At 44.5% G+C, this 27,816-nt stretch overlaps 1 protein-coding gene across 1 annotated transcript; it reads left to right on the top strand.

Annotated features, from left to right (window-relative positions):
* The first annotated feature begins 2,494 nt into the window (after positions 1-2,494).
* Positions 2,495-27,255, top strand: KLF9 (KLF transcription factor 9). The gene is made up of 2 exons (XM_036893406.2): positions 2,495-4,215; positions 23,847-27,255. The coding sequence occupies exons 1-2, from the start codon at positions 3,711-3,713 to the stop codon at positions 24,074-24,076; spliced, it is 735 nt and encodes a 244-aa protein (XP_036749301.1). The 5' UTR covers positions 2,495-3,710; the 3' UTR covers positions 24,077-27,255.
* Positions 27,256-27,816: the final 561 nt, after the last annotated feature.

Raw genomic sequence — 27,816 nt, forward strand, 5'->3', positions numbered from 1 at the left:
ACAGAAAACAAGACTTTTATGTTCTAGCAATGAGCCCATAAGCCTTTGTTCTTGAGAAAGTGGATAATAAAGCTAAGGTTTAAGCAGAATTTGGAGAGGAAAATGGACACTTAGAAACTTGAAGCACAGTTACAGTGCTCCTCCCAGTTGGTTTGTGTGGATTTGAAGTGTGTATTTAAAAAGGCTAACTTGGGGGAAAACAAAGCTCTTCTATATATGTATATAACATAATATATATTTTCCTAGTAAATTATTCATTGTAATTAGGAATGATTTATATTAATGTGGGATAATTTATTGCCAGAATTTTAATGGGACAATTACATGCTGGCAAAACAGCATAAACTGGTTTTAATCATAAAGCTATTATAATACCCATCCCAGCACAGCAAGGAAACCCTGTTGTTGAAAATACAAGAAAAAACCTCTAATGTAGGAATAATGACTTGTTGATAGGAGTTATTATATATATATATATATATATGTGTGTGTGTGTGTGTGTGTGTGTGTGTGTGTGTGTGTGTGTGTGTGTATATACATGTATAGCCCTATATATGTATTTGTTTTTGACATACAGACCTCACTGAGGACAGACTGTCTCTTCATTTCTGTATTCCCCATGCTTAGCTCATTGACAGAAACAAATATCTGGACAATGAATGAATAGAAAAGGTGAAAGCTTTCTACAGTTCTAGAATTGCAGGGTTTAAAAAAGATATTCCAAATCAAGTCAGGCAGCAATTATATTTGTAAATGTATGAGAGAAATACATGTCGATGAAATCTCAGTTTTCTTTTATTACTTTTGTAACTCTGAAATGAATGAGTTGGAAGAGTTCAGGGTTTATGTGTAGTCCAAACAAAATTAAAGGGAATTAAAGAGGACAATAACTAAGGGGAGGAGTTTATATTAAAAAAAAAAACAACTGTGATGATTGAGCTATTTAGGTTCCTAGATTACAATCTTCAGATAAAGATACTTTCCTTCTTTTCTGGAATAACCCCAGTGTTAATTCTAGGACTGTTTGAAAGTGTCTAGTGCAATGCCAGTTTTCAATGCAAGTCCCAGAGGCTATACAGGCCATATCATAGGGACCCTGGACAGATTCTGCTAGTGTATTTGTGCTGGACCTTGAAGAGGCAAGCAAAGGTGCGATTTTCTGAGTGACTGTGTATCCCTGGGGACAGAGTTTGTCCCAGAAAAATCATGAAGTAGGCAAACTCCCCTGGGCTTCAGTGAATTCTTTTCTGAAATTAAGGGGATTGAAATACAAGAAGTCTAAGATGGCTTCACTCTTATACTATGATACATCTACCTTACTCTGATGGGGATAGGGGTGGAAATGATGCTGTTCTTGGTTGACCATCACACCCTTTCTATACTTGCCTTTCCCATGTGGTCACTTACTATAGTATTTTCCTATTCCACTGTAAAAGCAACGTTAAAATAAACTACACTAGCTTTCAAACTGGGAGGGTGAATTTGGGAGCCTTCTTTAGAAACCAGGAAATTGGTGTAATTGTCTCAAAACTTAACAAAGGATAACAGACAATGGGGGTCATGGTTGGACCTCAGTGGGTCTGCATCATATAGCAGCAGGTACCTCTCACACCCAGTGAGGAAAGTCAATGCATTTTTAATCAATTGTGCTGACACTATGCCTTCTGCAAGGGACATTACCCCTAGAATATTTTCTCAGCTATCAAGATGGAAAACAACCTCATCCTTCACTCTGAGGGAGAGGCAAACTGAGTTAATCAGACTCTAGGACTCATGCTAATTGTTGATCAAGTAATGCCACAATTTTCAATGGCTAAGTATCCCTGGCTGGTTCCAGTTCTTAAGAATCTGTTTGGCACAGTTAATATTTCACAAAACCAAAGAGTTCAGTTGTTGTTAAGCCCAAAGAGCTGGGCATCAGGAGGTTTATGGTTTCAGTTGAGTTTTGTCACTATCTACCTGATAAGGTAGACATGTGACTTCTCTGTGTCTCAGTCTCCACATTTGTGAAATGAGGCAGGGAAAAACTCTAACAACAATGCAGGGGTCTGTGGAAAGAAAATGAGCTACGAATGGTGTGTGTGTTTTTTTTTTAAGTTATACGAATGAGGGACTTTATCTCCATTTATTTGAAAGTGGGTTGAAGTAGCTTCAAAGCAAAACTAAAATAGCTTACTTGGAATAAACTTCAGTAGGGAAGGAGAGGAATAGAGAGATATCACAAAAGCAAAGAGGGACTGTTTCAGGGTAAGAATAGCCAGACAAGGAAGACTATGCTTTAGAACAGAACTCTTTGTCGTTCTGCATTTTAAAGATGAATTAGTCATAGTTAATGTACTGGATGGAAGGATTATTTAAAATCTGACCCAAAGTATACTTCATTCCAAAAACTGAACAGATGAATTGGTGCTTTTTCATTTGTGTTTATTCTTCACAACTTGGCCTGACATATGTAGTGTTTGTTGCTTTTTGTTTTAATTATAGACTCGCATTGCATTTATTCATCACCCCTGCCCTCTCATACGTATCTCAATTTTACTACCAGCAACACAAAATACAAGGATGTGTCCAGTTTCACTATTGCTCTCCTCATTTACAAGTGTTGAGCGCTTGCATTTGGAACGCCCTCCTGATTGGTTGAGCCAATGTCAGTGACATCAACCAACTTACTTTTGATTGGAAGGCTGGTTGCTGGGACTGTAGCGTTTGCAGGAAGTCACTTAACTGTTTGCGAGCTGGAAAACCGAACGTGAAGTTCTCTTTTGTCATAAGAACAAGCTCAACCGACAAGGGAAGGTGTGTCCCACAGCTCCGCGAGCTGGAACGTGAGCCAGGAGGGCTGGACCGGCTACCGGACCGAGAGGCACGCCCGAGAATGAGCGGCTGCTCCTTTCCAGCCTCCCGGCTGTTACCCTTTTAAATGTCAGCATTCGAGGCTAGAGGGGAAGCACGAGGCACCGAAACGGAACAGTCGGATTGGCCGCACGCTTCAGTTCTAGACGCACCTCTCCCCCGAAAGGCCGTTCTGACTGGCAGGGGGAGAAAGTAAACAGAGTTGAATCACCCTCCCCACTGGCCAATTGGAGGGGGTTTGGATTGTGACGTGATGGGATTCTGCGAAATTGTTACTGAGCAAGAGAATGCCGGAACGGTGCGGACCGGCAAGAGCTGGGGCTCAGAAGCCGTCTACGGACTGGGGGAAAAGTGCCGCTTAGACCTGGCGCTTGGTCCGGCCCTTGCCACCCGCGTCGCGGTGGTCGGGTGAACGTCCTGGGGCTTTGGCTAGACTGAGAGGCGGCCGGGGGCGTGTACCTCCCCTGCAGTTTCCTCTCCCAGCGCCTCGGGGGCGTTTTCAGTCGAATAAACTTGCGACAGCCACGTGTGGCACCTATCCAAGGGAGCGGGCTTGGAGCGGCCGGCGCGCCCGTCGGGGGGATTGCGCCCGGCGCGGGGCACGGGCGGCGGAGAGCGGCGGCAGCCTGGCGGAGCCCTGGGCCGTGGATGCTGCGTGCGGAGGCGCTGCCGGTTACGTAAAGATGAGGGGCTGAGGTCGCCTCGGTGCTCCCGCGAGTCGCAAGCGCCCCGCGCCCCCGCCCCCTTGGCTGCCGCGCGGCTCCGCGATCGTTGTCCGAGGCCAAGGCAGGGCGAGCCGAACCTCCGCAACCACCGCCAAGTTTGGCCGCGCCGCCGGGACTGCTGTCGCCGGCACCATGTCCGCGGCCGCCTACATGGACTTCGTGGCCGCCCAGTGTCTGGTTTCCATTTCGAACCGCGCTGCGGTGCCGGAGCATGGAGGCGCTCCGGACGCCGATCGGCTGCGACTACCTGAGCGTGAGGTGACCAAGGAGCACGGTGACCCGGGGGACACCTGGAAGGATTACTGCACGCTGGTCACCATCGCCAAGAGCTTGTTGGACCTGAACAAGTACCGACCCATCCAGACCCCCTCGGTGTGCAGCGACAGTCTGGAGAGTCCAGATGAGGATATGGGATCCGACAGCGACGTGACCACCGAATCTGGGTCGAGTCCTTCGCACAGCCCGGAGGAGAGACAGGATCCTGGCAGTGCGCCCAGCCCGCTCTCCCTCCTCCACCCTGGAGTGGCTGCGAAGGGGAAACACGCCTCTGAAAAGAGGCACAAGTGCCCCTACAGTGGCTGTGGGAAAGTCTATGGAAAATCCTCCCATCTCAAAGCCCATTACAGAGTGCATACAGGTTAGCGGCGTCTCCCTCTCCTACAGAGGTCTGGGGTTAGTTAACCTTTGGTCGGGCAGCGTTCCTGGGCGTTGAGGACACCATACTTGGCCTGAATGGTTCAAACATTTTGGATAAATGCTGTTTAACTCTTTAAATAATTGCACCGTGTTCAGACGGAAATCTTACTCTCTCCTTAGTATCCCCAGCCTCTAGAAGCAACGGGGAGCATTCAACTGGCGGGCAGAGTGAGGGCTGAGGGTCGGCCCCCGCGTGGCTGCCGGGGGAGTGGTGCCGTCCCTCCCCTGTCTTGCCCCGCCCCCGGGGCTCCCGCACCCCGCGACGGTGGGGGCCACCCAACCTGGGCTGGTCCTGGGTGGAGGAGGGTATCAAATGGCGTATCTTCTATATGATTCTCTGGTGGTCTTGCAGCGAGGTGGCCAAAATCTGCGGAGAAGCGGCACACTTTACATGGAACCTTTTAGGAATGACTAAGGACTCGTTTAGCTGTATGCTTGCTACTTTTCAGGGCTTGCCAAGGTGGTTTTAAATTTGGCGAAGAGTCCTCAGAGAGGTTTAAAATAACACTGCTTCAGGCAGCAGAGAAGTTTGATCAAGGGCTGGCTGGTGGGTTCACTTCACGGCTAGTTAGCCTTTTTAATGAGATTTCAGAGCTGTTCCACCCCCCACCCCACCCCCAATGTGACTTGGTCCCCCTACTCCACTCTGAACAGATCAGTGAGAGAGGAGGTGTGGTCCTTGCCTGAGGTCAAGGCTGGGTAATGAACCTCCAGACATTTTGGAGGCCTCCTGGAAGAGCGTCTTCCCAGGGAGAGCCAAAGAAAGGCAGGGCTGGCCAAATGAATGTGGCTAGGAAGCCATCGGCAGTAGAAAATGGGCTTTGGAGACTTCCAGGGACCTTGGTCAGCCAGTTGTTGGTTCTGTTTAACACACTCAGAAAAAGTTGGAAAGCATTCACTCTTGGCCATGCTGTCTCACCACCTTCTGTAAGATTTTTTTTTTTTAAGACTACTATTCTGATAAGTACAGGTCTTGGTCCTCATGGAACTCCTTTTTCATCTGAAGTCCTAGGATGCCAGGTTTAAGAGGTGGTTGCTGGGGTAACTTGGAAAAGCATTGTCATTTTTTGGTGTAATGGTTTGTAGGTTTCAGATGAGGCCCTGGGCCTGTGGTTCTAAAATAATTGGTTGGCTTCATTTCGTTTTGCTTTTTTAAAGACAGACCACGTAACTGCATCTCTTATTTTATTTCCTTTGGAAAGTGCTTCTTGTGGAGGTGGCTGCTGGCACAGGAGTAAAACCGAATTTCCTCCAGACTCAATGCAAAATCAGGCTCTGTTTGGGGTTATCCTCTAGGTTGCCATAAAAGAGCACATTGTAAAGTTTGTATCTGTAAGGTTGTTGAAAGATGGTGTCTGAATTGGGGATGTGACCTTTAGCGTGGCTGGTGGGGGGGTAAAGTAGGGGAATATTAACCCGAGGGTGTTACTCACCCACAGCTGTTGGGCGGGCCTGGCTGCGTCAGCCATGTTCCCGGAGTTCAGTTGCTCACAGGGACACCCACTGCCACCTTGAGCAAAGGCACTTTCTCCTTCAGGGAGCTGCCCAGTCTGTGCAGTTGGGGAGGCCTGCAGTGCTTCTATGTGAGCAACCTGAGTATGGCTGACTCAGAAAAAAGGTTCTCAGTGTTCTGGACCATTCAGCTGAGTGATTTTCTCAGGCATTTATAGAAATGGCTGCTTATGTGTGCGTGCATGCGTGATGCTCTTTAATTCTCCATAAGGCAAGTCTGCTCAGCTTTTCTAGGAGAACCTTTTGCACTGCTAAGAGTGGAAAACCAAGTGAAATGTTAATACCATTTTAAATGCTACAGTCAGTCTTTTGAAACTAGTGATACAGTGATTACAGGTGGACAAGAGATAACAGTTGGAATGTGTGCATTCTATGAAGATTTTTAAGAGGCAGAATTCCAGCCACACCCCCCTGCTCAATGTGGCCTAACAGGAATCTCTCCTGCTCCTTGCTCACCTCCTCTTAGATCCTCATACAGCTGCCACTTCGATAGAACCAGTGGCTTTTGAAGTTGCGTCGTTTAAACAAAATTGCATTTCATTCAGTGCAGCTATTTCTATATGGTGTCTTAGAAGAAAAAGTATGCATTTGAGGTAGACTGAGCTGGGTTCTGATTTGTTCTACTATTTTCCCATATGGGGTCTTAAGCAAGTGACTTGAATTCAGAGTTTGCAGCTAGAGGCCTGCTACTGAATTTGTCTTGCAGATTTGTTTGGCTCAACCAGCAAATGGTTAATAAAAATGTAATTAGTTACCAACATCTGACAATCAGAGGATTTTGGCACAAATCAGATTTCAGGCTTCTCTGGAAAAATTGATTGATCTAGCAATACTGGGCCTGAATTTCTGCTTAGCAGTGATTGGCTTGAACTGGTGCTATTTTCTTTACATGGAGCTGTGCCCCATATTTTAATCATTTACATCATCTCTGTTGGCATTTATGTTTGCAGCCTCTTTTTTGAGCCTCAGTTTCTTAATCCACAAAATAGGCTACTATCACTGAACTCACAGGTTCTGCACAAAGATAACATATATAAAGCACCTACTTGGATTCCACACATAATAGGCCCTCAAGAAATGCTGGATCTTACAGTTTGTGTGTAATAGCAGGGTTCCTCAAAAATCAGGAAACAGGATAAACTTATTTTTAAGTAGTAGTGTGTATTTTCTAGTGCTATTATGTTCAGTTTGGTTTTTCTTCAGACTCTAGATCAGATATCTTCTCAGTTGATGTGCTTCTAAAGTTTAAAGACATAGGTCCAAGGTTAATCTGAAAAAATGTACCACAAATACACTATTCCATTTCTAGACTTTTTTGGACACTAGAGTGCATGTATTGTAATGTTTCATGTTAACAAATAGACCCATTGGAGTACTTCCGCTGAAAACATATGGAGCATATTATTTGAAATGCAATTAACTTTAAGTTTATCCTCGCACATGCCCACGACCCCCACCCACATGCTCCTGAGACCTCTGAGCACACACTCCAAACCAGCCTCCACAAACCCCCACTCACTCCCAGAGCCTCTCCCCCCCACACACACACCCTCAGCCCCTCCACAGTACATACACTGAGACACTGAGTATTATGGGGGTGGGACGGCATATCTTGGGGAAGGAAACAACTACATCCAAATTCCAGGAGAGCTGATGTAGTTGACTCATGTCAGGTTGATATCCTAATGAGAAAAACCTTAGGCCTTATTTCCATGCCAGGTGCAATTTTACTCTCTTTTTGAAGGGACTAAAGTTAGCTGTCCCCAAGTAGTGACAATGGGTTGAGCTTGAGGACACTGATTACAGGATTCTGAAAATCAGAAAGCCCTAAATCCCAATCATCACAATACCAAAAATTTGAAAACAACTCCTTTTTAAAAATAGAAGAGAAGGAAGTCCATGTAAAACAAGGAGCAACAAGAGCTGCGACCCCCTCCCCTGAGTGGCTGCTTCTGTGCCTCCTTATCCTGTTTTAACATTTCCCTGGGATACTTAGACTGTCTGGCAGAAGGGACCTGGGTAGCGCCCACTGTGGAAGTTATCCTTCAAAACGGGAAGTAGATTTCCTGGCCTCTCTAGGAATGCCCATCACTGGCCAGCATGAACTCAGGCAGGATGTTCTTTTCTGAGACAAACTTTTACAGTTTTGCTTGTGCAGGTGCCAGGTCTCCTCTGTGCTCTTGTGCTCTTTTCCCTTAATTACTGCAAAGAAGCTTTGAAGAGAGTTTGGCTCAGGAGAGTGTGGTGCTGTCAGAGGTGTGAGAATCACCCACTTCCATGACCTGAAAGGCAGGGGTTCAGGGACAGGGTATGGTCTTGCTTGGGCTCCAGGCCCCAGATGAGGGACCTCAGCTCAGCCCCCACTCAGTCTTCACCACCTTCTCTTCTCTTCCTGAGTAGAAGGGAGGCCCTGTGACCCTGGTCCTTTAGGAGACGTTCCCTGGGCCCCAGTCTTTCTGGAGGGCTCCCCAAAGTGATGCAGAATGTTATTTCATAACCTGACATGCTTCATCCAAGATCTATTTACCAAGCCTGAGTAGGGCTTGCACAGTTAATTGTTTTTCTTTTTTTTTTTTTCCAGTTTACCTCCCCTAAGGAGACTTAAGACTTTCCCCCCAACAGTTGTGCCCCCTCCACAACATTTTAGTACCACAGACACACTGTAGAGTTGTCTTGAGAAGACCACAAACCACTGTAATAGCTAGTTTTTTGCACCTGCCAAAGATCAGATTTTTATCATTTTCCTGTTCCACTCTAGACACAGTCTCATGTGTCCTGTTGGAAAAATAGAACAATCTACATCAGAGAAGAGGGTAAAGGACTGCAAATGGTTTCTAGCTGTAGAGGTTGATGGGTTTCTAAGGATTTGCAAGGATGTCTTATGGGGTTGGCCTTTGGGTCTTAGCTAAAACTCCCTTGATTCCAAGGAAAGATGGCCCAGACCACTGCTCCAGCCCCTGCCCACTGCTGGGCTCTCTCCCCGGGGACTGAGGCCTGTTGGGGACCCAGTGGCTCTTTGAAAGGACCATCTGCCCTTCCTCCTCACTTCCTCCTTGTCCTGCACCCTCCTCCGTCTTACTGCCCTGGCAAAGATGAAGTGGAGCTGCCTTTGAAAAGCTTGTTTCTGGCAGGATTACTGTTTTACATCAGTAAGTACAAGTTAGAGTAGAATTACAGAGTAAAAACATTGTTTCCCTTCACTTTCCTCTCAAATCTGTGAGCAGTGAGAGGAGAGGGGAGAGTACAAGTGGGGCAGGAGGTGCCAGGGCAAAGAGGGGGCCCTTTGGAAGGGGTACCCCATTACCTCCAGACACAAAGATATAACCTGAGGGCAATGAATTCTTAGACTCTGAACACAAAGGTCAGATGTGCATTCCTGTCTCAATTGTTGACGCTTATCCCAAGAACTAGTCATTCTGTGTGTCTGTGGGAAATTCCCAGACTGAACTTCCCAGGGAGAAACAGCATATGACATATTGGGAAAGTGGCTGACAATGGTCTTCCTTAATAAGTTCATTGAAAAGTAAAGTGGGCGGATGGCTTCCCGGTATTCACTCTTTCAGGAGCCCCTAAAACCAGGAGCTCTGGTTAGAGTCAGCTTTCTAGCCCACCAATTTGATTTCTGAATGCCTTATGATAATTATCATTCTTGATTTTAAAATAAAAAGCTCTGTCATTTTGGTTAGTCTTGACTTCCTCTTTTTCTGGGTTTTTCTTTCCTCCCCTTGGCTGTTCTCAGGCTTGGAAAAAAATCTCACAGCATTCCCGGCCTGGCTGCTAGAAGCCTCCCCCACATCCGACCCTCCCACCTTTTCCTAATGTTTCTCCAGCAAGCCCAGCGCCCACTGAAGAACGTGAATTAGTGCCTAGTAATTGGTACAAAGGCACTTTCTGTTTCTATGCAACACACGCAGAAAGGAGGGGCAAAGGGAAGGAAAAAAACCCAGAGATGGTTAAAAAGGGAAAGAAATGGGATCCTCTGCAGTGGTCTTTGAGCAAGCCTGTCTTTAGCTCCACCCCACTTTTTGTTGAGGAGTTAGTCACAGGCCTAAACCTAACTCAGAGCACTTGGGGACAGCAGTTGTTACTCTCAAAAGAATAGAATTTGGAAGTTGGAAGTGACCTTGAGAGGTCATCACATCCATCACTTTGTAAAAGAGCATATGCCCATGCTCACAGATACTGGGATTGTTCTGATTTAGCATTTTGGGGGGCTTGGAGAGTTTGGAAGCGTTCACAGGCTGGCAGGCTGCCTGGATGAGCATGTGACTTTAGGCATAGCATGGGATCTCCGGAGCCTTCTTTTCCTCCACAGCACAGTGAGGGCACCAGGTACTCCGAAGGGCCTTTACGTTGACATGCTAAAGGGCAGCCATCCTGTAGAGATATTCCTTATTGTGAAGTCGGCAAGATTTGAAGATTTGAGTTCTTTTCCCCCCAGGGTTCTCCTGAGGACTTCAGTCTGTGGTTAACATTTTTCTGCCTTGGTCTAAAGAGCTGCTTGGCATTAACCAAATTAACTGAGTGGAAGGACAGAGGTGGAGTCAGCCCTGGGGACCTCTGCCCTTTTATTGTGGTGGGAGCAGCGCTCTGAAACAGTCTACAGCCCAGCCTGTAAGACTTCCTCCTCTGCCCTTCCTGGAGCCCTCCTGAAACTTAAATACCTTTTTGGTGCATTAAAGGCCAAGAGTAAACATTTGTCTTATCCCAGCCTCAAGCAGTCCCCTCAGCAAATAATAGGACTAACATTATTATTCATAGAGAATTCCTTCCCCCACTAAGGGAGTGAGAGGCATCCATTTTTTATGCCAGGGATATTCCAAGGCCTGTTCATTTCCATTTGTGCCTAAAGCCCAGGTTTATGATGGTGCACCAACAGGCTTCCCTGGTAATCTCAGTTTATTGGGAGTTTGTTAGCCTTTGGAATACTGGGATGAGAAATGAAATCTGGATCTGAAATCTAAAGTTTCTAGAGCTGCAAGAACCAGTTAGCTCACTACATAAGTCGAGGGCCAGTGGGCCTTCCTTTTTTAATGAAATTGAGAATATTGAGAATAGAATTCACCTCTGATTGATGCTTTTTTTAAAGTGAGGACATTATTTAAATAGATTAAAATTAAAGAAATGGGCGCCTAAGCCGTAGAAAATTAATGACCGAGGATTTGAAATGCAGGCAGCAGTATTTTGTATTACACAAAGTTTGTACATTTTTTCCAATGCTCGTCTTGGTCGTTTTGGAAGTGAGGACCTCCTGCAGGACCTGACTGAGCCGAAGTGGGAACCAGTGGGGCAGGCAATGGACAAATGCACAAAAATGCTGCTTGAGAATAATGGGCATTTCAGAACCAGGAGGAATCTTACAGATGATCTTTGTTCAGAGTTAGAGGGGGAAAAAAGGTTTCACCATCTGCCCTCCCAGGGAGCCAGTTCTGATGAGAGAGAAACAGATGGAGAGATGTGATAAGACCAGCCCACTCTAAGGAATTTGGATGCCTGAGTTCTCCAGGAGCGGCCTTTCCCTCCAGTGAAAAGGCAGTAGGCAGAGCAGTTCGAGCATGGGCTCCAGGTCCCTCACGCCTGTGTTTGCGTCCTGCCTCTGCCACTCTATAATAACGAGACCTTGCTCAACATCAATTTTCCCATCTATAAAATGGAGTTCAGCAATGATACACTTGGAGTTGTTATAAGACTGAATTCAGATGAGATATTTACAGCATTTAAGACAATGCCCCACATACTATTATAATTAATAATAAGTAATTTTCAGATGTTGCCCAGGAGCCCTAGAATTTTTGTTTACAATGCCAGGTTAACCCAGCAGCAGCTAGGTAGTTTAAATAATATTTATTGAGTGATTGTTACATAGAAAGAACGGGAATAGATGTTGATAGCTGGCACTGTGAATGTTGTGAATAATAGTAATAACAATAAATTATGAATACTAGTAGTAATAATATTAATACTATGAAGATAATGATAACAGTAGTAATAGTAAATTAATATTAGTAATAATAATAGTAATAGTAATAATGATAACATCCAGCATTTATTACATGCGAAGTTTCAAACTGAATCGTTTACATACATCGTCACATTTAAACTCAATGAAGTCCTAGGCAATAGGAAACTACTGTTCTCATTCTTTAGGGAGAATTAGACCTGGAGTGAGGTATCTTGGTCCAAGGTTACTCTGGAATTTTCCTAGTGTGTTTCTCTGTGCTTGCACTTGCGCATGAATGGTTGCTGACCTGGACCCCTTGGGTTTCTGCTGGTTTTGCACGGCTCTCTGGATTTGGCTCCAAAGCCACCTGTCTTTGGTTCTCTGGTCTTGCGTTCTAACTCTAGTTTGTGGTTGGTTTCATGAACCTTGGTTAGGAATAGCCCCAGAAATCTTGAACTCTGACCAAACCTATCCTGTATTTTCCAATAGTTATCCAGAACTTGTTCCTTCCCATTGAGGAAGACCCAGTTATGGGTCCACAGCTATGTTAATGAAGACTAGTGGTTGTACGTAACAGAATCCAAACTTCATAAAAAAGTCCTGGCTTCATAAAAAAAAACAATTTTATTGGTTCAAATTAATGAGACATCTGGGGTAGCTCTAGTTTCAGTTATATCTGGCTATAGGTACTCAGTGTCTGCCTCTCCCCCTGCTCAGCTCTGCTGCCCCTGGGCTTGGTTTGGGTGCAGACTCTCTCTGAGTGGTGGGAAGATAGCTGACAGCAGGGCCAGACTCCCATCCTGCCATTGTGGGAAGGCAGTTCCCCTTGCTAACGATTCCAGCTAACATCCCAGACTTCATAACTCAGAATTTTATGCCTGCCCCTGAACTCAAGCACTGGGTCATATCCAACCTTTGGGTCTGGGGGTGTGGGGTCATCCCTCTATAATTAACTGGACTTAGAGTGGGGAAGGGGTGATTTCTAAAAGGAAATTTAAGGTTTGCCATTTATTACCCAGAAGAGGCAATGGCTGCCAGACAGGCAAAACCAACAGGTCTTCACTCTATCTGCCCATGTAGAACTATAAACAGGATGTTTGAAAGAGCAGAGTTTGACAAAATGAGAGACAGATTCATACGATAACAGTTTTTTTTTCTTTCTATAATTTTCTCTCTGTTGAGAAAGGGCTCTGAACTGTCTCTGGAGTTCAACCTAAAAGATAGGTCAACAGTGCACATATAATAAATGGTCTTTGTAGAGCATAGATTATTTCAACATGTATTTCCTGGGCTCAGGCTCATCCCATAGGAATACTAGCAGCCAGTGTCCAGAGCCTCAGTAGATCAGCAGTGCCATTACTTAGTCTTTATTCCAGTCATCTGTCCATTTTAATGCCAGAGAAGTGGACTGTGTTTACATGAATGTTTGTCACCCCCTGTGCTAGTTGATAAAGGCCTCATCTTTGCAAAGATGAGTTGTTTATATGGCAATTCCCTTTAGGATTCAGAAGTCTATTCACTGTGGTACAATGCCCAGCAAAAACATTATAATAAATCATACAAAGCAGAAATTAGATCTTCAAAATAACTTACAAAACACATAAAAATGACTTAACTCCCTATGCTGCCATAATTCTAAGGTAGTTTTGTACCGTTGCCATTCTTGTGAAAATAAGCAGAACTACAACCAAACAGCTGGCTTTCCACCTTTCATGCTGCAAATCATACCCATGGCCAGCCACAGAACGCTTGTCGGGTGAGCCATATCCCAGCAAGGCAGGGGTTCCCAGCATGAAAGAAACGGGCCATGCCTCTCTAACTGAGTCACTTCTTCTCAATGTCCTGCTTGCTCCCAAATTCTGGAGCACTGCCCAGGAAGAGGGCTGGGGGAGCCAGGTGGGAGCTCTTGGATAAAGGTTGGACAGCTCAGCCCTGCCTTTCAACACTGGCTTTGGTGGCAAACACCAGGCAAATGTGAATTAGTGGCTCACTCTTAAAGCTTGAAAAAACGATTTGATGGTGGCCCACATGGCATGTGTGAGTAGGGTCTGTGGTCTTCACAGCCTTACTCTGGTGAAGGCAGCAGACAGGGGTTGAACCCAAGAGAAAAAGCTGGGAGGATGTGTTGGAGTAGCATCGCTAGCCACCCTGAATCATCCCGAGGGCTGCACCTGGCTGGCAGCTCGCTGAGGCATTTACTAACCACAACAGTCCTGCCTCCTGCCTTTTCCATTTTGGCCCATTGTCTTTTCTGAGCTATGGGCTTCAACATTCTGGATGGCAGTTGCCCCCAGACTGCAAGCTGGAGATGCTACATATAATTTTACCTGAGTACCCAAATAGAGTGGTTATCCATGTGTTGCTAAGGATGCCACAAGTCTCAGTAGCCCTCGTAAAGCAACTGTGTGCACTGGGACCAATTTCCCAGTCACAAACCTGGATGTGCAAAGAGGTGACTGTCCGTACCAGAACTGAGTTCTCAAGCCCCGCTTCTCCCGACCCCTCCACCCCCATCTCTGCTGTTGTGGAAAAACTTTTCTGTTGGCAATTCAGGGTCTCAAAGTCACTTCTGTATTAGATTGTATTCTCCTTTGGGTAAATGTTTGCAAACTCCAAGTCCCCTCTCTCCCTTTACCTTTCTTTCTCCTGGGAGTGATCTGTTATTTGCTCATCTCTTATTTTGGTATCATGGGAAGGCGGTCCACATTGCTTGCCATCCTTTGACCTTGGTAATCTCCCCCAAAGTGTCATGCACCAGCTTGGTGCTCCACATCCTCTGCTGAAGAGGGCCTCTGCACAGTAGCTCCAGGCTTTGGGCCCTTGTACTCTGTGACTTCAGTCCTCCTGTGGCATTCCCCTAGCTGTGTGGCCTTGGGCTCTTTCCCCTTTATGTTTGGGGCAGTGGAAAACTGTGAGTCATGCACTGAGACCCTTCTCTGCAAGCATCTGTCCAGCTGCTCAGGTGCCCTGGCATGTGTGGGGCTGCCCCAGAGGGACACATACAGGCTCTTGGCATGCACAGTGGCTGCTCCTCTGGGACTGGCCAAGCCTGTGGCCTGACTGTAAAAGGAGAGAACAGACCATTGGGCACTTCTTAGAGACCCTGACATCTATTTTCCAAACCCAGCCTCTCCTGTCTCTCTCTATATATAGCTCGGATCTTGGTAGAAAACTATGGCAAATCAAGAAAGTTTAGCTTAAGGATTTTGAGGTCTGCTTTACATATTTGAAACTCTATTTTGAAACTTAAAGCTCAGCAGTATTTACCTGTTTGAAACTGTCCATGTCTGAGGCAGTGCATCTGAAAAGAAGGAGCTGTGAGTAAAATTAGAAAACCACTCGTAAAAGGCTCCATTCACACAGTCAGGACCTTTGCTCTTCTTTCACAGTGGGTCTTGATTTGTGCTCAAACCAAGACTGAGGGAATTTGAAAACCAGTTCTAGTTCAAGGGCAGGTGTTCTGCTCTCTGTGTCAGGTTGATCTGAACCATGACAGGCCCAAGCTGGGTGATCATGACCATGACCCAAAGTGCAGAGACTCAAAGAATCTGTTCTTGGGGTAGCTTTGCCATCAGACCTTTATTATCTTGTTCCATGTTCAGTGCCTCGTAGGTTTATTATTTGTCTTTCCCACAAATAACAGGGCAGAAGCAGCATAGTCTGGGGTGGCAGGAAGAATGTGGCATGGGAATCAGCTAATCTGAGCCTGGACCTAGCTGTGTGGCCGTAGGGAGGTCATTGCACCTCTGCTGATTCAGAGTTGCTGAGAAGCGGGCCATTCTGAGCCATCAAGACATGTTCTCTTGCTGGGTTGAGAGCCTAAACAGCCAAGCATCGTTGTCCACCTCCTTTACTTCTGAGGTCCCGGCACAAGCACCGTCTCACAGATCAGCTGAAGATGGGGATGTGCAAGCAATGTTCAGACATCATGGACACCAGCATGCTCCACGGATGAAGGGCCGTGTGACTGATGCTACAGACACACACCCACTTCCCAGTTCAGAACTGAAGGTGTGGGACAAGCTGCTTTCCACAGATAAACACAGGGGCCAGAGTGACTCTGTTGTATTAACAACTAAAATATAAAAGGAAACCAAATCACAAAAAGGATTCAGAGAGAGAGGCCTAGACTATGGGATAGCATTCAGGCAGTTTTATTCTTCCAAAGCCCATCAATGATTTTTATTTTTTCAGAACATCCACACTTGAACGTAGGTAGGTTGGCAGATGGGAAGCATTTGGTTTCTTCATTTTTTTAGTCCGATATTAATTGGAATAATTTATGTGGGGAGATGTAGAGCTGTCTGTAACCAGAGATGGCCTGTGCACCTCCTCTACCCAACTGCATGGGAGCTTCTGCTCTTGAGGGTAATGAAAATGAAAAACCATGAAGCAAAGGCTCACATTTTGTAGCTTCAACATTGCAAGAACGGATGATAATGGACAGCAAGGCCCGGGGTCAGGGCAGGTCTGAGTGGACATGTGCCCCACAGCCTCACTGTGAGGAAGGCTGTGTGGACTCGGCCTTGTACCCTCTCCATGGTCTCACTCCCCCCGTTCCCGATCAGCACACCCTTTGGAGGGGCAGCTCTGCTGCTCCTGCCTGTGTACCTCTGCTGGTGAGGGGAGATTCCTATCTGTTCCTATAGGGGCCGTTTTCCTTTCACAAATGGAGAAGATGTAAAGGAGTGAGGAAACAGATGTTGTATGTTCCAAGAGTTTCTTTCTCACTTTCTAACATTTTCTTGAGAAGGAAACAATAATTCTTCTTTCTTTGGTCTTGGACACTGGAGTGGTCCAATCATTTCTCAATAGAAGGTAAACCCCATCCCCAACTCCTCCCCGCAGGGAACATATTCTTGATCAACCCATTCATGGAAAAACTTATACTCAGAGGCATCATTATTTCTTTTGTTTAATGTAGGAGTTTTTTTTTTTTTGGCTCTTTCTCATTATAAATTTGTATTTTCTGTTTGAAAAATATCAGAAAATATGGGGGAAATTACAGAAAGAAGAAGTCACTCTTCATTCCCTCACCTGTAGATCACTACTGTTTGTATTTGGAACATGTCCTTCCAGGGTTTTTTCTCTCCATATGTATTCACACATATACAGGGCAGATCACACACTGTTCTCTCTTCACCTAGCAGTGTGTTGCTAACATCTTTCCATTTTATTGTGTAACAGTCTGCCTTTTAAATGGGTATGTATTATTCCACTGTATAGATGCACTCTAATGTATTAGACCAGTGCTTTATTGTTAGACATTTAAGTTATTACCAAGTATTAGCTCTTATAAGCAATGCTGGTATCTCCATATAGTTTTGTGTCCCTATCTATTACCAAAAATAATTCCTAGACTGATATATTGACAGATGGCCCTGGATCAATTATAAGTCCCATCTATACATTAGAGGGTCTATTTCCTCATGCCTCCTCCAATGACAGGTATGTGAACATACTGTTTAACATGTTCACCAGCCTGATCTATATTTTGTTGTTGTCTTAATGGCATGTTTTCATTACTTGTAAGGTTGAATATATTTTCATACATTTTACTGGCCATTAGTATATCTTATTTTATAATTTATTTACTTGTATCTGTGCCCAACTTTATTAAATTGGGCTATTCATTGTGATTTGCAAGTGTCCTTTTTATATTATAGATTTTAACCTCTTGTCATATATTGCAATTTCCTTTATTAGTTCACTGTTTTGGTTCTTTGGGTGTTTTGCCTACATATTATTTTTGCCATGCAGTACTTTCACATTTTTATCTATTTCAAACCTGTCCTTCAAATAGGAGTCTGCCTTTGGTTTCATATTTAGAAAGTCTCTCCCCATTCCAGGAGTCTAAAAATATTCACCTATATTTTCCTTTACCTTTAGGGTTTTATTTTTTACATTTAGGTATATAGCCCACTTGGAATTTATTTAAGTGAAAGGTATAGAGATCCAGATTTTTTTTAACCAGATGTGTATGCCATTTAATTAAACATCCCTTTCTTCCCCGATCTGAAACACCCCCATCTCCATAGTGTCTTGGATTTATTCTCAGACTTGACTCTCCTCCACTGAGTTGTCTTTCCAGTGCTGATATCACACTACCTTAATTATTGTAGCTTTAATCATACATTTTAATAATGGGTATTGCAAGTGCTCACTTATTATGGTTCTGTTGCAAAATTTTCTTTGCAAGTTGAGCATGTTTATTCTTCCAAGTGAACTTTAGAATAATTTTGTCAAATTCAAGAAAAAGGAATTTCTGTGGTGTGTGTTAATTTCAAAGATGAATTTGTATAGAATTGCCATGTTCACACCATTCTTACCACCCAAGAACATGGGAAATACTCCATTTGTTCATCTTCTTTTATATCAGTGTTTCATGACTTTCTTCATGCAGGTCCTGAACTTTCATTGTTGGGCTTCTAACTGGCCACGGTTACCATATAAGAAAACCATTGCCCTTTTGTATACGTACTCCTATGAAGGCATTTTTAATTTATATTAATTTCTCAGTTATTTACCTTAGACTCTCTAAATAGAAAGTTGTTATCAACTGCAAATAATTCTTATTTCACACCCTACTTCCCATGATTTACTTCTTTTTTTTTTGTATCTAATTGCACTCACTAGCATTTCCTGAACAACAGTAAATAGCTGTAATGATGCGGGCAGGTGTCCATTCATGCCTTGAGCTTGACTTTAGTGGGAATACCATCTTTATTACTGACCTTTCTGGGAAAGGGCTCAGAGCTATGTTTTTTTATCCTGTTAAGGAGCTATTCTATTTTATTAAAAGCTTTTTTTAAGGATGGATGTTGAATTTTATCCAATAATATTTTGCATTTACCAAGGCAAGATGTATGTGTGGTTAGGTGTGCATGTATTAGCCTGTTAAACTGGGGAATAATATCAATATGATTTTCTAATATCAAATTATCCTTTTATCTCTAGAATTCTAGTTGCTTTTTCACTATCAAAAAACTGTTTTTCCTCAAGAAGCAGCCTTGATTTTGTACATCTGTGAGACACTATGATCCTTAATTGGTATTTCAGAGTTGTATTCTGAAAAGGAGGTCTGATTCCCTTAGATTTGTTTTACTAGATTGGGTGACTTTTGCTAGAAGCAATGGAAGCTTCAGTTTTTGTATTTTTAACTTTCTTGCCTTGATTAAGGTTAATGCACTTTCAGCCCTTCTACTGAATTGTGGAAGGGAAGGAAAGGTTAGGGAAGAAGAAGAAAGGGGGCTATTGAGAGCATAGGCCTCCCAACCCCATGCCAGGACCTCAGTGGCAGCCTGTCTGAACTCAGGGGAGCGTGGACAGGGTTGGGTTTATCAGGTTTGCAATCCCTACAGTTGGGCCCTTTCTCACTGTCTATGGAAAGCTCACCACCATTCATTTCAAGACTTCACCAAGAAGAATAAGCTTTACTCGGCACTGTTAACTTACCACCTGGTGGAATGGGGGCTCCTTCTTAAAAGCAATGGGCTGACATTTGTGCTAAGTAAGCAGGCTCACAACCAGCAGGCCTCACTCCACTGCTCTTGGACCCACTGCAGGCCCAGGAGATTTTTGGAGGGCTGGCCTGTCTCTGCAGGAAAAGTCTTTTTGTACATTCGGTGCTGTGCTCAGTAGCCATTTTGATCAAGCTTGTTTTATACTCTGAACTGAGTCTGTCAGTGAGAGGTACTTAGCTTATTGCTGAAAGGGGAGGGGAGAGGCATATAAATAATGAGAATGCCGAGACACTTGTGCTGTTAACCGCTCTGCTCCAGTAAAGCAAAGTTTATTGTGTCACTGCCTCTGGGTGTGTTTTCCTGTGAAGCCAGAAATAAAGCACTAGTACACGTCTGCTCTTTTTCCCCCCACGGGAGGATGGTAAAGCTCTCAGTAACACTAAGGATATGTTTAAATATTCTTCATTTGGTAGTTGCTTTGCCATATGATTTATTTGGTATGAAGAAGGATAACCCTTCTTTTTAGGGACTTAGCACTGAGCTGAAAGAAAGGGCCTACCTTGATTTCCCCCTGGTGCAGGATGAAGGACAAGTCACAGCCTCTCTAAGGCCTCTCCTTCCCTCTGCCTATCATCTCTGGTCCCCTTCAGCCCTAAATTCTGCCCTTTCCTACATACGATTTCCCCATTGTGTATTTTCTTAGGTGTGTGCAAAATATTTATCATTTTCTAGAGGGTACCTTATAACGTGTCTATCATTAACTAACATGCTGAAATGTATCCCACAGTAGGTTTTATGCAAACCCCACTGGGTTAAAGAGGTGGAGTATTTCAAAAGGCTGCCAATTTTAAGTCCCCAAGAAGGACCCAGGTCACCACACACACACTGCTCGCCTGGCACAGTGTTCTATAAGGTGCTGACTTTGAGCACATATAAGTGGCCACCACAATCCTTGAGTTAATAGACCTGGCATTTCACCCATTTTTATTATGTGTCTGGCTTCTGAAGAGATTTGGGTTTGGATTCACAAACTCTGGTATACACTAGGTAGAAATTCAGATCTTCAGACTGACATCAGGGTCATCCATCTTCTGTAAAGAACCAGATGGCAAATAGTTCGGGCGTTGTAGGCCCTGTGATATCTACTGCCACTACTCAGCACTGCTGTTGTAGTGAAAGAGCAGCCATAGACAATACATACATGAGTTAGAATGGCTGTATTCCAATAAAATTGTATAGAAGCATGTCTCCTGTCAGAAAAATATTCTTCCTCTTTTGATTTTTTTTGCAACCATTTGGTAAAAACCAAATATGAGAATGTTGTTTATACCATTCTTAGCTCATGGACTTTACCAGGTCAGATTGGGCCTGTGGGCTATAGTTTGCTAACTTCTGATTTAGATCACTGACCAGAAAGCTCCTAACACTTTCCAAAGAATCCCAGAAGAACCAAAAGGGTCCTGAAGCTTTTTACATGAGCAACTCACTTCCAAGTAGATCTTTTTTTAAATGCTTGGAAACTGTAAGCTTGGATTATACAGGCTATTTGAGCCTAACAAAGGCTGCCTTCCGCTCTGATTTGCTCTGGGCTCTGTAGGTGGCTCTGCTCTCTCTAAAACACTCAGGGACGAGGATGCTAGCTAGATCAGTGGCAGCGTCTGGGTTAGAAGCCATGAGAACGGTGACGTGATGACAATGCTGTGATCGTACACATCCTTGCAAAATGTAAATCCCCGAGAAGGCCCCAGGTCCCCTGCACTCACGCTGCTCGGCTGACACAATGCTCAATGAAGGGATGACTTTGAGTGCCTTTAAGTGGCCACCACCACCTTGCTCTAATATCCCTGGCATTTCACCCATTTTTGTTATGTGGCTGGCTCCTGAAGACATTTGAATTGGGTTCATCCAGCTGATTCAGGCTTTATGACAGTTTTCTGGTGACTACTGTCACTTCCATAAAGCCATCATTCTGAGACAGAGGAAGTGGCTCATTTCTTTTCCAGTCCTAGCATACAGCAGAGGGGTCTTCTGATCCACTTCTCCCACAGTGGACACAGATCCATTCCAATAAATTAACCTCCTCCCATGACTCACTTGAAAGAAACATATGCCAGTGAATAAGCCAAACCACATTACCAGTCCTCCAAGAAAACCACCTCCGGCGAGCTTTTGTCCTAACAAGCATTGAGAAAACACTGAGCATTTCCTTTTCATCCCTTTCCTCACCACCAAATCATAAAGCCGTGGAGAGAGGGCTTTGGTGTTTGGTTTGGTTTGGTCTTTACCATTAATCCCCTTATGAGCTCTGACCCTTCATTACATTTTGTAACATAACACGTTTAAAAGAACATTTCTCCCATAGACTTATTTGAAATGACGTCGCTGCTGACTGATTCTGCAAGAGCCCAGAAGTCTTCCCCGGTGATCCGGGAACTTCTGAGCAAACTTTGGTCACGTGACAACCTGGAGAATGCACGGACTCGGTGCACACACCCAACTAAGGCATTTACTAATGGCTCAGGACACAAGTAGCGCAGAAGCCAGACCCGAGGTCCTGGCCCCAGGAGGCCCAACCTTGCTGAGTTGACAACCTGCATTTGGCTTTTTGCTCAAAGTTCTGCTGAACTGAGTATAAATGCTGTTTGGTTCCACAGACGTTGCAGAAGGGTGGTTTTCAACTCTGCATCTTCCCGATTTTCAGAGGGTTCGGTTTGAAGCTCTCATTGTTTGGTCTTTGTCCTTGGCTGTGTTTGGCTGCACCAGAGACTCTGAGCATCCCACTGGCATTGTTCACCCCCAGCGCTGGCTTGTCTACCTCGGGGGCTCAGCCTTCACTGGTTAGCTGCTCACTTGCACTGCCTGTGGTTTTTCAGCCCAGAGCTCGGTGAGGATTTACACCTACATCCGTGTATGGTGAATCCACTTGCACAGATTGATTTTGCCCACGCTGGGTTTCCAAGTAGGTTTTACAGGGCACGATGATCATTGCTCTGCTTAAGAGAACAGCAGATAAAACCTTAGTCGTGTGTAGAGGGACATGAAGGTGACAGCAGCTTTGTTTTGTTAACATTATTTCTACTCCCCTGGCACAGGTTTGGAGAAGCTGAGGGAAAAGAACGAATCATGTTGGATGACTCAGATGTGCCAGGCTGGACAGCTCCCAGCCTTTGGAGTTGCTCCCTGGTTTCCAGGAAGGTGGGGACGGATGTGAGAAAACGTTCCTCACACCTCCTGAGGGAGTGTCTGGCCAGTTCTGTGTAAACCAGGAGTCTGTGTGCCCTGACTCTATAAGGCTGCTGCCTTGGGCTGCGCTTGGAAAGGTGTGAGAAGCAGGCAGGCAGGTGCTCAGGCAGGGAGCAGTCACTCACAGGAGGAGCAGGCAAGATTCTCATCTGAAACGGCTCGTTCTGCCTTTCTGCATGTCTGTGTCCCCACCAAACACGGACAAAGCGCACACCCGACCCCACATGTCAGGGTTCAGGAGGTGCTGGATGCTGGCCTGATCACAGAGGGTGGGGCTTAGTTGCATTTTAAGTAGGCCACGGAGATAATAGCGTGAATCCAAGGAAAACAACCAGCAGAGAAAGGGATGTGGAAACTTGTCAAGTGTTAAGCCTCTGGTTCTCATCCATAGAATGGGCCAGCTCTGCAGAGTGTTCTGTGGGAATTCAATGAGATAATGCATGTGAAGCCCTTAGCTCTATGCCTGCACTTCCTGCTTCCTGCTTTAGACGTGTTAGTTCTTCTTTCGTGAGAAATATGGAAGAAATTGGGATTGTTTAGTCTGCACAAGAGAAATTAGAGAAAGACATGATAGATGTCTTCAAATATTTAAAGGATTAATATGTGGCAGGGGAACAAACTTATTTGTAGTGTTAAGACAATGTGACTTAAACTATGGCCTTCTCAGGAAGGCAGATTTCCCATGAGGAACAAGCAGGCTTTTAGCTGGCTTTCCATCAGGTACAGGGCTCCCTGTCACCAGACTTGCTCAGACAGAGGCTCTTCCATCCCCACCACGCCACATTTAGCAGAGGGCTGTGTTTGGGCTCCTGGGAGAGCTCATGAAACCAGCAACTGCGTAGAATAAAACCGGAAACTATAATTCCCAAGGCTCTTGGGGATCCATTGGGTACAAAACAGCAAGCTCCAAGCTCGTGTGCTCGGAGGTGATTCTCAGCCATCTCCTTGCGGTATTAGTCTGCGGGCGGGGGGCTGCCGTAACAAAGCACCGCGGCTGGGGCGGCTTGAACACAGAAAATGATGGCCGTCCGTTCTGGAGGCCAGAAATGCAAGATTAAGATGCTGGCAGAGTTGCCTTCTTCTGAGGCGTCTCCGCTTGACTGTAGACCCCGTCTCTCCGAGCAGCTTCCCACCCAGCGTTTTCTCTCCCTGACTGCGTGCTAAGCTCTCCTAATAAGGACACCAGTTAGTGCATTATAGCCCAGCCTGCTGACTCATTTTACCTTAATTACCTGTTTAGAGACCCTGCGTCGGAACACATTCACATTCTGAGGGCATGGGGGTTAGGACTTCAACCCGGTTTGGGGGTGGGGGGCGCCCCACCGTCAACCCCTAACCTGTTAACCCTGCCCAGCCTCGGGGACTTGTGTGACGTGTTCTTTAAACGGTTTCCTGCCTTGGTTCCTCCCTTAGGCGAGCGGCCCTTTCCCTGCACGTGGCCAGACTGCCTTAAAAAGTTCTCCCGCTCAGACGAATTGACCCGCCACTACCGGACCCACACGGGGGAGAAGCAGTTCCGCTGCCCGCTGTGCGAGAAGCGCTTCATGAGGAGCGACCACCTGACCAAGCACGCCCGGCGGCACACCGAGTTCCACCCCAGCATGATCAAGAGGTCCAAAAAGGCGCTGGCCGGCCCTCTGTGAGGCGCCGCGCGGCCGCGGGCAGGGGCGGCCCCGGGACAGACGCCCTCCCGGCAGGCGGACAGACGGACGCGCGGAGCCCAGCCCCGGGGGGTGCGCGGCCGGCCCAGCAAGGCGCTGTCCTCATTTTGGTCAATATTCTGGTTTTCCTCTTCCTAAGTTGTTTCTAAAAAGCACACTGTAGCCTAAGATCAGAGTCGACCCTTGGTCCCCTTGCGGAGGTGACTCTGAGCCGTCGCGGCCGGTTGGAGGGAAGGCAGATGCTTTGTTTTTTCTCCTTTATTTTTTTTTTGGGGGGGGGAGGTGATGGGTGGGGGGGAGGGGTGCGGCCAAGGCTGGGGTAGAATTTTAAGGATTCAACACTGGTGTACATATGTCTGACTGGGTGAGTTGACCTGTGGCGCCACACAGTGATTCTGGGCCCTTTCTGCTTGCTGTCTCCGAATTGTTTTCTTTCCCTTTAATGTAATGACGAGTGTGCTTCGGTTTCTTAGCAAAACCACTCTCCTGAACCGCTTTAACTTTGGAGATAAAAATCGCCATAGCACAGCTGTCGTTACGCGAGCAAGAGCACATCTACTCCAGCATGATCTGTCATCTAAAGACTTGCAAACAAAAACGTTACTTGTAGTCAATGAGTAAGCAGTCTGAATTTATACTAATCGAGACAAACCTTTAAAAGGTTACACTAAGGACAGACTTTTAAACCTTGCTTTGTATGAATTGTACTTTTTGAACATAAGCTGCACTTTTATTTTCTAATGCAAAGGATGAATAAGTTGAATACATGCTTTAAGGATAGAAGCAAACATTCTGTTTGGAACCACGTTATAATCTGCTTATTTTACAGTATACACGGTTTCCCTATGAAATCATGACAGAGATGAGAGATGTGAGGGCAGAATATATACAGCAGGTGCTGAAGGAGAAGGAGGGTAGTATTTTCTTTTTTTAAGTTAAGAAGAACAAACAGAATTTTAACTCTATTAACTTTTCCAGATTTTCCAATCCTTTTAGTTAACATCATCTTATTGTACCATAATGCCACAGAACAAGAGGGCTTTGAGTCTGTTGGGTTTTATTTGAATGGGTGCATGGCGGTAACTAGCTCTGGAAAACACCTGTTTTCTTGGGGGAAAAGGTTTGTTGGTCTCCTTTCTGTGTTCCTACAAAACTCCCCTAATAGGTACAAGAGTCATGTAAAAGGAAAAGGGAGCTGAAATGTGAAAAGAAAAATGTAGCCGCGTGAGCAGCGAGTGCCAAGGGGAAATCCCACGATGATATCAGAGGAGCCTACAAATCACCCCTTTTGGAGAACGAAGGCACATGGAATATGTACGAATGAAAACACATCACTGTACCTTTTACATCAGAAGCCTCACCACTATATGTCTTGTATCCAGGTGTCTACAATGGCCTAAACCACTACATCATAATACGACATTTACGCGAAAACTTAATTTGGGCCTTTACGTGGTCAGAAAAAAACGAACTGAGTTTTCACAGTTAAGAAGAAACCTCAAGTAGGGGAGTCAGCAGTGATTGTGGGGGAAATGTTTACATTTATTTTTCTTCAGAAATCCCACTTTCTGACAATTTTATCTGATATTTAAAACAGGGAGCTATGGTGCACTCTAGTTTGTACCTGTGCTATCAAATTTGCTGTGAGGGTGCCCACCTCTCTGTGAACTCATTATGTCACCTGACACATGCTCCTTTCCAGTTCAGAACCAGTGTGGGCTCCTGCAGCAGGCGTGGGTCACAGCTGACTCCGACTTCCAACACTACAGCCATGACTAACCCAGTGGTGGTTTTTTTTTCTTCTTTTTTTTGCTTGTTTAACCAATGTAATTGTAATTGTATTGTAGTTCTATAAAGAGAACTGCTTTTAACATTAGGGACTGAGGGCAGTCCATTGGGATAAAAAGGAAAGTGTTTTCTCACGGGAAAACATGTCAGGAAAAATAAAACACTTTCTACCTCTGTTTCAGATTTTTGAAACGCTTATTTTAAACCAAATTTTAATTTCTGTGTCCAAAATCCGTTTCAAGGACATCTGTTCTTCCATACAAAATAGGTTAGGCTGCCTATTTCTTACTGAACTCATGGAATGGTTCTGCTAGTGATCCTGCACGCTGCCTCTTAGTGAGTGAGAAGTTTGGGGTTGCCTGGCAACCACTGACTTGGACAAACTAATCTTTCCCTCACAGAAAGAAATGAAGGAAAACCAGGCATAGTCAGTGAAAGACAATCTTTGTCATTTCAGGAGTAAATCTATATGTGGCTTTTGTCCAGCACTTAGATGGATATAAATGCAGCAACTTGTTTTAAAAAAAAAATGCAGAATTTAAATCCCAAAAAAAGTTGCTACTTGCCTTTTCAAGTTGTTGAAGAACACACATTTGATATTCTCTTCTATGTTATAGGAACGTATAAACTCAAGGCTTTTTATTCTTTGTGATAAATCCTGTTTTAAAATGTCACAAAACAGGAACCAGCATTCTAATTAGATTTACTACGTCAAGATACAGTTCAAATAGGACTACTAGAGTTCATTGAACACTAAAACTATGACTCAATTACTTTTTATATTAAAAAGACCATGGATTTAACTTCTACAAATCCAAATGCAGGATAGTAATTTTTGTTTACTTTTTTAACCAAACTGAATTTTTTGAAAGACTATTGCAGGTGTTTAACAAGGAAGAAAAGTTGTTTTATCTAATACTGTAAGTAGTTGTCATATTCTGGGAAAATTTAATTGTTTTAGAGTTAAATGACTCCTCTCCTTGGTTAGGAAAGAAGACAGCCCTTCACCACTGTGGAATGATGCCCCGGCTTTACAATCTAGCTCTACATCATGCTTCTTTTGAGAATTATATTTGGTAGTCATAATTACAGAAATTGATTAGTTGTCAGTTTGCAGGTAGATTTAGCACAGTACTCATCACTCTGGATAGATAGAGATGTTCTTTCACAACAGATGAATGATCTGTAACACTGTAAGATACTGATCTTTACAACTGTTTAATCAGTTTTATTTTTGTACAGTATTAGTGACCTAAGTTATTTTGCTGTCCCGTTTTTGTAAATCAAATGAAATTATAAAAGAGGATTCCGACAGTAGGTATTTTGTACATATGTATATATGTTGTCCAAATAAAAATAATAAATGATAAAGATTGAATTGTTCCAGCCATTATGTGTTGTAAAAGGGGTGTATTTTGCCATGATGGGGGTTCCTTCTTTAATCTGTGCTCACAGATTTGATGATGAGAGCGAAGATGATTTATCCTGTGCCTTGTAATGTGTAACATCTGTCTAGACTTGTGTGTATTTACCATTCACAGACCTCTGAGACAGTAGATGGCATGAAGGCTGCTTGAAACCACTGTATTATGCCAGAAGGGAATATTTATATTTTCAGGTAAATTGCTTAAAGAGGTTTATAAAGCCCATAACTATGCTGGGGTGTGCTGAGCACTGGTCAGAGAATGTTAGAGACTCAAGATTATGCTCTTGAGATACCATATCAATCAGAACACACAAGCTGAGTTCTCAAAGGTGGGACTGTAGAGCCACTAAGCCAAGTGAAAATTAACACCAAAGTGTGTGTGTGTGTGTGTGTGTGTGTATCTATGATTTATATAGACATATACTAGCTAGTTATTACTTATTAAGCTCTTAACTGTGTGCTAGTCATGCTGCCAAGTGTTCAGGTCTTTTTTTCTCCTTTAACCTTA

This window comes from Manis pentadactyla, chromosome 3 (assembly GCF_030020395.1).
Source record: "Manis pentadactyla isolate mManPen7 chromosome 3, mManPen7.hap1, whole genome shotgun sequence".
NCBI lineage: Eukaryota > Metazoa > Chordata > Mammalia > Pholidota > Manidae > Manis > Manis pentadactyla.

What these genes read in the sequence shown, in the direction of transcription:
- KLF9 (XM_036893406.2), top strand. Translation starts at nt 3,711, where the DNA reads ATGTCCGCGGCCGCCTACATGGACTTCGTGGCCGCCCAGTGTCTGGTT. An exon ending in CCATTACAGAGTGCATACAG is followed by an intron (nt 4,216 to 23,846) that starts GTTAGCGGCGTC and finishes TTCCTCCCTTAG; the next exon opens with GCGAGCGGCCCTTTCCCTGC.